The 11203-nt window shown below is 44.8% G+C and overlaps 1 protein-coding gene across 1 annotated transcript in view; it reads left to right on the forward strand.

The window, feature by feature from the left end:
• Positions 1 to 7452: 7452 nt before the first annotated feature.
• T265_04631 (hypothetical protein) overlaps positions 7453 to 11203 on the forward strand; it is a gene marked incomplete at both ends in the record, with an annotated part of 21562 nt that continues 17811 nt past the window's right edge. The window contains one exon of the mRNA XM_009169413.1: positions 7453 to 7903. Coding sequence (XP_009167677.1) covers positions 7733 to 7903 — 171 coding nt within the window. The remainder of the gene's footprint in view (positions 7904 to 11203) is intronic.

Genomic DNA, 11203 nt, shown 5'->3' on the forward strand with positions numbered 1-11203 from the left:
AGTGACCGATCACTCGCACTTGGACAAGATATGGCACCGCTCATCCTTTTTCTATCTGAGAAGTCGTTGCTCGAGGAGCCAGTCAACACGTGTGACCGCGTGATGTGGATCTCGTGATTGAAGGATGAGCGGTGCTATATCCTGTCCAAGTGCGAGTCGATCACACTGCTGATCAGCCGAACGGTTGAGTGTTCAAACTACAAGCCTGGAGGTCGCGGGTTCGAGACTCTTCGGAGTTTCGTGAGATGCGCACTGCTGATGATTCCCCATAAGGAGGAAACAGCTGTACAGTGCTTCTCGGCTTTTCAGCATAGATTGGCTTCACTTACAGGACGGAATTTGCACATTCTAGGGTTTCGCCATTTCATAGTCGCATCATGAAAGTACATACGTGTTCCTCGGTCTGTTATAACTTATCTGATGCTACCGGAGTCAACTTCGGGTTTTGCTTCAATTCCCGAACATCTTTGGTCACTCACTTTTTGACTTGTTTTCGATAACTGGGATCCATTCAGTTGGACTTGGCTTGGCGAAATCCTGTCTATCACTCTTTCTTGACAAAACACACTACTAATAAGGATGCTTTTCTGTAGCCCGCTACAGGTTTTGGCTATCGTGGTGCTCACCAGGTGAGCGCATTTTCCAGGTTTCCATAAACATTTTGTTCTACTCGGACAGGTGATTATGCGTAAATTTGCAAAACACTCGTTAACACCAATGTAATTTGCGGTGAGCGTATTTCGTCAGCTGTTAGGTGCTTGTGTTTTTTCTATCCGAGTACTATCCAATTACTACTGGATTCTTCACGTAACCTAGCGGAATCAAAGCAAATTGGTATACAAATAAGTAGTGTATTTGTCGAAATCAATCCAATTTGGGTTGAATTAGAACATAAACTTGACGGAAACTCGGGGATCGCGCCTACCTGATAAGCCTCAGGAAACCGGCCGTGGACTGTCAGAGTTTTCAACAACTTTATGAGTAGTGATTTACGTTTATACAATGTATCGCGATGTCTCAAATATCGTGCCAGGTGCAGTACTCAAAAGCACTATGAGCGAGAGATCTAACTGGGTTCCAGGTGAGTCTCCCGTCAAAGCCGAATCGGTATGTAAATAGATGTGTTTCATTAAATCGCCATAATAATTATTTCCCCGGAGTGTTTGTTGGACAATGGTCTCTCCTCCATTGACTGGACAATGCGAGAACCACTAAACCGTTTTCTTGCCTTTCAAGAAGAAGCGTTACTGTATAAACCACGAGCTGGATCTCATTGGAGGCTTGAAAACATATTCTCAGGGGTTGAACTATTAATTCCAACTGTAGTATTCTCAACTGTAGTATTCGCTTTTGTAAACCAATATCCCATTGTGCTTGGTGCAACATCTCTTCTTTCGAGAAGCATACTCTAGAGCTGAACAGCGGATAATTCCTGATCCCCGAAACAACTGGTTTGCCACAAGGGGTAGGTGGCACTCACAGATCTAATCAAGGTCACACAGAAATGGCCGATAAAACCCAAACGTTTGCCAAACTAACAACACGATTGAAACGTTGAGCATGCCGAATGTCACACATTTCGAATGCGAATGAAAGCTGGGGGAGAGGTGGAAACCACGATCATTCATGATGTAAGCTTGAACAATACAAGTCAGTGTTTTCATCCGACCGAAATTTACTCATGACCATCGACCCTCACCAAAAATCCAGCAAAGTTTGTTGAATTCGAATAAGCAATCATTCCTGTGCTGTTTGTCAAATAAAGCGTTTTCTACCTTGTGGTATCATCATCATGCAGATCCCCAGGTCCCGCTGTCTGCAGTTTCACCTTCAGTGTACCGGGCTGATAAGGATCGATAGTTTGTTCGATATCATGACATTTCAAATTTAGCTACACGTTCCTAACTTCGAATATTGACCTTCTTGATCCCGTTGAATTAGTTCTAAGGCCGGACCACCACGGATATGCGAATTCTATTAGAAACCGTTGATTAATTGATGTGCGAGGACACTGATACGCATATCCACGGTTTTGTTTAGGCTTGCTTATAAAAAAGATTGTTTCGGTTGCCAAATGGACCGATGATCCTTTGAAAAGTAGCCAAAACATGCTCGATCGTTACTGATTTACACAGTCTTTGAAAGCTTCACTAACTAACTGATGAAACCCAATGTGTTTGCTGGTGCGTACGTCACACTCGTACTCACTTCAACTGAAAACATGGCAACGTGCCTTCTGCTGGGAGCACTGCTGGGTCCTTTCGATTCACAGCTTGCAAACTCAATACAATTCGAGCGTTCTAAAAGAACTGTATCACACAGTGAGGCATCCACCCTATTTTAATGGAGACTACCGGTACCGTACCCAGAACACTCTGGTGAAAAACGCTACAAAAACACCACAGGTATTCAGCAGCATTTCGTGTCCGAAACTTGACAACTGTTCTCCCAACTCCCCAAAGTCACAATAACTGCAATTAAATGCAACAGCTCCAGTAGCAGCCGACGGGAATTCTAAAGCGATTTTGGGGTTTTGCGGGTTAGGTGTTTTGTTCATAGTCACACCATGCACGTTTGAACGGTCGTGTTCCTGTTCTGGCGTAACTATTCCGGTGAGTCCACACCAAAGGGGGGAAGCACTGGACTCGAGTTTTGCTCTTATTAGAGCCCATCAGCAGTGCATAACCAATGGCCAGAACAGGAACACGGCCGTTCAAATGAAAGTGATGTGGCTATGAACAATTCTGAAGCAGTCGGTAGGTTTGAAATAGAGAGACGCTACCATCAGATTTCTACACAATTGCTCAACGCAGTATCGTGATTAGCTCTCATTTGGACAATATATGGCGCCTTCGTTTCAGAGCGGCTTGATGAACAACAGTTAACTTTTTAACTGGGCAACCTCTCGCATTTGACACAAAAGCTTCACCAGGCCTAGTGAGCAGGTCACTAAGTTGGCCAGGTTTCAAGGCAGACGGGGAAGCAGTCATTAATACCTCATCCGATTAACAGACTAGATCAGTGTTGAATTCCAATTAAAGGTGCTTGTCGGTTAGTGTGATAGCCCAATCCACATGGGACGGCCGGCCAAGGAACTTCACACTAGAAAAGGATAGCACAGGGGAGCATTACTGAAACACTCAGTAATGGCAGAACATGCACTGGACACGGGACAAAAACAGATAAGGAATACGTTTGAATTTTGAGGCGGGAACTACGGTTCACGCTACAGAGACTGATGAAAGTCGCCAGTAGTCACAGTGTAAATAGAACAGAAGGAGTAGAACTGGCAAGAATGTTGAGCATGGTTTCGGATAAGTCGAGAGCTGATTGGTGGGGGTATGCGGTTATCAGATTGAGGAGTCATCAACAGAAGTAGTTAAGCTTTGAAACACACCTAATCTCACCACTCTTCGCCTCCACAGCAAAACTATCGCAGCACTCACACGCTCACACGGACCGACGAACTCTGATGGTGATATCCAACTGCAGCAGCTTGAAGTGAGAGATTATGGAACAAAAAATAATTTGAATCTCTTTCAACCCGTAAGATTTGGGAAAACACAGTAACCGACAAGCCCCTTTAATTGGCATTCAGCACTGATCTAGTGTGCTAATCTGTAGTGGTCTCCGTTTGCTTTAAAACTTGGTCCAACTGATGACCTGCTCACTTGGCCTGATGAAGCTTTTGTGTCAAAAACCACGCGTTGCCCACTTAAACTGCCGACTGTTTACCAAGCCCACCTGAAGCGATGATTTCTCAAACGTTTTCCAAAGGATATAGCGCCGTCCGTTCTTCAGTCACGGGATCAACGACAGGTAGTCATACGTGTTGACCAGCTCGTCGAGCGACAACTCCTCAAATGGGAATTTTACTCAACTACTCTCTGAGTTACTCTAAGCTACTTATAGATTGCTGGTAGTGTGATGAAATTAGCCTGTTTCGGCCGACTCCACTCAAGTGTTCAAACCACTGACCGGTATGTTGTGGGTTCGAAACTCACTTGAAACTTGTTAGATGCGACCTGTTGATAATTCCCACTATGGATGGAACACAGTGTTTTCAGCTTTCCCATGAAATCTCCATAAAATCTCCACGTTGTGGGTGTCTTCAACGGCAGTTGATTTTGTGGATCACCACCCTACTCAAAATATTCTCGTCACTCTGGTACACAAATGTAGCACAGAGGGAACACTTTCACCCCAATAGATGTGTGCATATCATTCAATAAACGTTGCATCCTATGGTTCGCCTCTTCTACATGAATTTGTTGCCGCGCTTTGGTGCTGTACCTAAAGGTGAGTGTAATACTTATGAATTTTTCGAGGTAGCCAAAAAAACCTCCTGCACTTTCCGTGGTTCAGTTGCAATGAGGAGATGCATTTGAGCCAATTTCGCATACCGGTAAATTAAATGAGAATTCTTCATTTCGGGGCTGTGTTGGCAATTCTGAGAAATAAATAGGATTCCTCTGCTGTGTTTAAACTATGTTATCGATTTCTTAAAACTTTTTCGCAGATCAAACATCGTAATAGGCTTTCGAATACAGTTCGTCTTACAATGCTGTGCTATAGCAGTAGAAAATTATGACACAATTAAAAAAGCGCTGAATTAGGCGCCCAAGTATGATGTGACCGTGTGATTCTGCTTGAAGTCTGATTTGACAGAAAGGTCTGTCGGAGTGGCTGAAAGTTGCGTGTACACTGCTGTCCACTACACAAACAATCAGTACGGTGGATATAACGGTGTACTCACTGAAACTCACTGAGCGGGCCTTGTGGAGCCCATCTATTTGAAGAATATCATCAACGAAGTATTTATCCGGGATTCAGTAGTCTCCCCATTCATATTGGCATGCTAACGAGCGTACTTCACGAATGCCATCCAAATTGAGCTCAAGTACGACATAAGGTTGAAACTCGGTAACTGTGCTTACTTGACGAGTGAAAGGGTGAAACCGGTCATGGGCTGTCGAGGAGTTTTCAGCGAACTTGTTTGTGGTACCTCAATGTCGTGCGAATTGCAAAGCGAGCTATCCTATTGGCAGCACATTTGGTTGAAGAACAACACGATAGACGAGGGACTTAGCTGGGATTCAGAGGAGTCTTCCGTTATGAACAAAATTGTGCAAGGGGTCTGTTGTACGAACGACGTGAAAGTCACAACATCAGTTTACTGTGAAAATGTGTAACAACTAGATCACTGAGATGATCCAAACTGATGGGAGATTGTACTTGGTGTTTTTGGTAGCAACTTCTAACGACTAAATAATTTATTATATACTCTTGTCTTTGGCCTTATCAGTCATGTTTCTTTTGGACATTCTTCAAGGGCCAGATATCAGGACTATTTGCCATGACTGAGGATAATTTTCGTCTGACTTGATGCAGGTTTACCTTTGATTTTTCCGGTTGTCTTGCATTCGTTCCCTTGTACTGATTAATAGCTGCAAGCGCACCAAAACTTTCTGTCAAGGGCACAAATAATCATGGCATTTTTTTAAAACTGAAAACCTCCTGTTCCTAAAGTAAATCGCAGTATGACCCGATGACCACAGCAGTTTACGGAGTGACTGAAGGGGATACTGTATCACGAGGTTTTATAGCGTGATCTATAATCTAGTTCAAGCTTGGGAGCTCGCTACAGATTTGTGTATGTTGAATATGCGCCATTATATGTTCATACTGAAGATCATCAAGGTACCTCAAGGTAAACAATTACATAGAGATTCCTTTTAAGCAACATTGGTAAATCTGAATGTGTAAATCACTATACTTATTCATCCGGAGTTTCGGTTACCAGCCGACAGTATAAATGTGATCATAGCCCATTGATTCAAATTCCGAGGGAAGACATCAAATTTCCGCATTCTGAACTGATATTCTTTATAAATTGGTAGATTATGCCAGGTGTATCCAGGGATATCTAAACCGATGGAGCCATTATTATTCCATTCCACTGAGTTCAAAACCGGTGATGAAGCTTCATTCGATGAAAACTATGTGCATAAATGAGTTGCTAACTACAACACGTTTATTTGCAGCTCACTGAGCATGAAACCGGCAAGCAGACACAGTACCCATCTGCATTGGGTCAGGCCCGACGTGCAAGTACAATTTTTTGTCCGGCGGAGTAAGTATGAAGAAAATGAAACGGATAGTTCAGTACCCATTGCATTGGGTCAGGCCCGACGTGCAAGTACAATTTTTTGTCCGGCGGAGTAAGTATGAAGAAAATGAAACGGATAGTTTGAGGATAGCGCAAACTGGAGCATCTTCCTGATGACACAAGTAATCCCATGCCACAAGTACTGTACCATCACACATTGAAAGCAACTTTTTCAGTTCTAAGCGACCATTCGAAGTGGAAAAGAGAGGCTCGCTAGCAACTTGAAAAATCATTATGGAACAGGGGTGGCAAGCTCACATTATATGGAACTTTTCCACAGCGCTTACTCATCATGAATTCCCGTAGTTTATAATGCTGAAATGGTCCCATTAGGAATTTGTTCCAATAAGCTGCTTTACCCTAAATTAAACAATACAACTATCTGTTCAGGGTTGATCTGCCATTCAGTTCTTCCATAGGACCCTCAATCTAACTGAGGTAGCAACCGATAGGAGCGAGACACAATTAGTTACCGAATTGTAGAGGACGTAGAAAGCTCGAAAAGACCTCTATTCAAGAGAATGTGTCGTAATGGACAGCAAAGATATTTCATCAGAACTAAGCTGACCAAAACAAAATGGAGGCCGAATTAAACCGAATAAACTGAAACTCACAAGTAACCGGATTTGGTTGGATGCAAGAATTGGCATATGACGAAGCATCATGAATATTTTTCCATGGTTTTAGCTTCTTTGGATATTTGAATCGGAGGTCTCCTATGGGTGGCTGTGCATAAGGTATTCCACGGAATTCATATACATTTTTTCCCAGGATGTACTTCTGATTTCCGCTAACAGGCCCGTAGTTAGTTCGAACGATAATTTTATCGCAAATAATATTACACGGCAGAAGTAGAATCCCGAGGTATACTAAGTTCCGGGAGTTCATTAGTGTCGGAATCAATTTGTTTGCTTGCTAAGGAAAGCAGTGCTCACATTCCTCCACGGACTCTGGGGCTTACCTATCCCTTTTCTCGGAGGTGCGCTATTTAGGGACGCTGACATCCCAAACCTCAACTATCATTGGTTAGGATACTTTGGAGAGCTGTGAACATAGGTCATGTTGTCTGAAAGCAAAATTGTATTATTATGTCCTCGCAGTGAAAACAAAAACCGTGCGAAATCCGTCGAGTTATTACGAACTTTAGTTCCCAGCCCGTGCCTGGACATCTCAATGGTCTTTTTCTGAAGTATTTCAAGGTCACTAAACGTCCTTAAACCGCGCTTTTCGAAGTTCCGCGGGCATGGTTGGTTTGCATGTTTTTCTCACAGATGTTCATGTTTTAGAGACCCATTATTCTCAACGGACACGAACGTCCCATTACAAGGTTGTGCTATAATCGAGATGGCGATCTGATCTTTACAGCAGCTAAGAACTCAGTAGCAAATGTTTGGTTTAGTGCCAACGGTGAACGTCTAGGCAGTTTTCATGGTCACGACGGTGTTATCTGGTGGCTTGATGTTGACTGGTCGACGAAAAATTTGCTCACAGCTTCTGGTGACTATCACTGTAAACTCTGGGACATTGAGACAGGTATTCACGCGTTTGTATTAGATTTTCACAATGTGGACAATAGGCAAACAAATTGAGGACTTTGAGAATGATGCACCTGCCCGCACATGTGGAATATCATTCTGTGGGAATCTGCTAATGTTCACGACGGACGAAACGTTTGTCGAGGGCAAGAATAAGAAGTCGGAAATCATAATTGTTGACAAACGGGACCCATCCAGTGTAAGTACGGTAGGATCCTTTTATTTTCGAGTCCTGGTGTTCCTATAGACTCGTCATGGCTTTTTATCCTAAGTCTGAATAAACGTTTTGACTTAAACTATTTAGAGTTGGGTTCTAGAATCAATTCTTGCGCCTGGCTGATCTTCATATGCATCATAGTTGAGTCACACGACGTAGGTTACGTCCGAAAAACCGCGATTGTTGCTCTGGGCAACTAAGGAATTTTACGTGTTCTTGCACCTCTTCTGCCTTCTTCAAACCCCACCTTGCTAGCTTTAATCCGCCTGGCTGTTAGGCCACCAGCATTTACCCCTTGACAATGCTACTCGGCGACGGAGTGCACTGCAGTATCCCCGAAATACGGTATATCCTTCAACCCCAAGGGACATTTATGTCCACATACGGTTCTACAGCAGCGGAGCTGAGATGGATTCACGTCTTCGGCAACAACCCTCACGAGTCTATGTCTCCTGTAGTTTGGTTCCAACAGATATGCTTCTAGACACTTGAGGAGGGCAGTCTGGCAGAAAGAAAAAGCTACACAGTGCAGTCTATAGCTCTGATGCAAGCCCGCCACTGGCTACGTGACGCAGCCATATCTAGCAGCGTCGCTGACCGTTAAGTTGTCACGCGGCCCCCTTATCTGGCTAGACAACAGTTACAAGCAGGACTAGGTTGACCGGTAGGGCTTTCCAAGCTTCGTTGCTAACTAATCGACTTACCTCCTCGCGGACTTACTTCTCCCGGACGAAGAGGGCCCTATGAGGCAGACGGTCCTCTGACGTACGAAATATATTGCTTGTGTAGTATGACCCGCTAACCTGTTGACGGAGAGTGAAACTACCTAAAAACCACCGGGCGTACTTCAGCATTGTTTTTCTGATGTTCCCATCAGATCCGCTACTGAGGTGATCTGAGGAACCTTGTCACATAACTCTCAGAGTTCCAAGGCCATTGAACAGTCCTCTAATTTTTGGGACTCCAGTAGCACTCGTGAGGTTATTCACTGGACTAGTCTTCCTTCATCGCCTCAGTCAAGAAATGTGGACCACCTAGTGCACCTGCATATTCGGCATGGGGTGTTGACCAAGGTTCATTCAACAGCGTCCATGGCTGAAATCTTAACAATCGACTTGGCGGATGCACCGCACTGGAAGTCTGGACGTGAGACCTGCTTGATCTGCGAGTTAAACACGGGTCGATGTACTTAGTTTCAAGCAAGTGCCTTCATTTCGTTTGATACACGGTGACCATCCTTTAACTGCTCGAGCACGGCCTGTTGAACCACATAAGGGCTAAGTACGCTCTGCGGAACAGAACACCTCTTAACCACATGTATTGTGTCGTTTTGATTGAATGCAGGCTTCAGTTAACCTTTTGCACAGGCACGCAGCACCGGGAATTTAAAACGCCTCTGTCGCCATACAGTTCACTAATGATTTCGGGGAGTTGGCTGCAACTACAATGGTTTCTGGTCCTAGATTGCGAAGAGCGATAGTTCATCAGCGTGCTCGAGGCTGTTAGGGGACTTGTATTCATCTCTGGAGACGACCGGAATAATACACTAGGATTCCTTTTGCTGCGTCAAACACAATAAGGTTAACTGACGGTTGCAGGGCATCTTTCACGGCTTCTTGACGGTAAACATGGCTGCCTAAGCTTTGTTTTCGCTCTGACTGTTCAAAGGCTGTCTTCGTTCAGCTGTAGCACCCTTTCGGTGCCTAAGTGCCATGCCACCCGAAGGTTGCACGAGGGCTGGGATACTACCACGCTGCCCAAACCTAGAGAGAGGAAACCGAAAGGCAGGGATTGGGTTCGAACCACGGACCTCCCGGTCAGTAATTTCGCGCTCTAACTACCTGGGTCATCTCGCCCCTTCAAAGAAGGTACATTCCGTAAAATAACTTTACACTTTATGTGTGCGAAGTACATGCTGAAGGACTGGATGACTTTCGCCCTACTTAAAGCTGTGCTGCTTCAGTGCTGCGATGGACTATACTGTCTGGAACTCAATTCACAAAGGTTCAGCCTTACCAGGATGGCCAACGATAAGCAGCCCGACGAAGAACCGTGATTTCTCGGACTTTTGAATGAGAGGCTAAGGTCAAGGTCCCCGAGCAAAACTCTACATCCTCCCACTGCCTTTTGAGGAAGGCTCAAGGTGGGGGTACCTCAAACAACTTCGTTCTTCGGCTTGGACAACCGAGAAGTGTCATCCGCCCTTGCAGCTGATCGCTCATTGGCTTTTTTCACATTCCTCCCCACCCATCAAATGTTGCAGTGCGATGTACCCATTTGCCAATCGCCTAGCCATTGTTCCGTGTCTAGACCATAGCCTCCAAAAATAAACCAAAACAATCGCTTACTAACCTTCATTGTTCCGTGTCTAGACCATAGCCAAACAATCGATTACTAACCTCAAGAGTTCTGATTCACGTTTCAGCCTTCATTGTCCGCATTCTATGTCAAATTTGGCAACAGGCATCTCTTGCTGAAAACTTGCTTTTTGTATCTGTCGATATATGTTGTCTTCGGAACATGCATACAAGACCCCACCTTCGCTGGTGCATCCAAGCCACTTTGGACGAGCTCAGGTGTTACATAATTCACTCTTCGGGTATCTGGTGATCTTGAATCAGGAGGCCATGGTATGTGTGGTGTGGGAGTTGCTCAGAATTAAGGCTGAAAGCGCCTTATCTGACTGGATCCCAGCAGACAGTCGCCTTTGCGCTGTGCGATTGTCTGGCTCGATCAAGATTAACGCAAGTCGATGCGGTGAACGGTGTCCTATCAGCATATGCCCCAACAAACTGCAGTTCTGAGTTAGAGAAGGACAAGTTTTACCAAGATCTGTCACGACTGCTTCGATCGCCAAAAAGGACGGATATTGTAATCTTGGCCGGTGATATGACTGCCCAAGTTATACGACTAGGTCCTTAAGAAGCACAGTTAAACCGTAGATTTGGAGTCGATACCGAGGGTACGGATGATGGGGAGCGGATTCTTCAGTTGTGTGCAGGTCATCGTCTGTGCCTAGCCAGTACGAACTTCCAACAAAAATACTCACGACATCGAGTTATTTGGAAGCCATCCACCACAACACAGCGAGATGAGCGGATTCTTTGTGTGCAGGTCATCGTCTGTGCCTAGCCAGTACGAACTTCCAACAAAAATACTCACGACATCGAGTTATTTGGAAGCCAGCCACCACAACACAGCGAGATGGCTCAGTGGTTAGAGCGCGAATTTACTGATCGGAACGTCCGTGGTTCGAACCCGACCTCTGCCTCTCGACTTCCC

Source organism: Opisthorchis viverrini, assembly GCF_000715545.1.
Source record: "Opisthorchis viverrini unplaced genomic scaffold opera_v5_78, whole genome shotgun sequence".
In the NCBI taxonomy this organism is placed as follows: Eukaryota; Metazoa; Platyhelminthes; class Trematoda; order Opisthorchiida; family Opisthorchiidae; genus Opisthorchis; species Opisthorchis viverrini.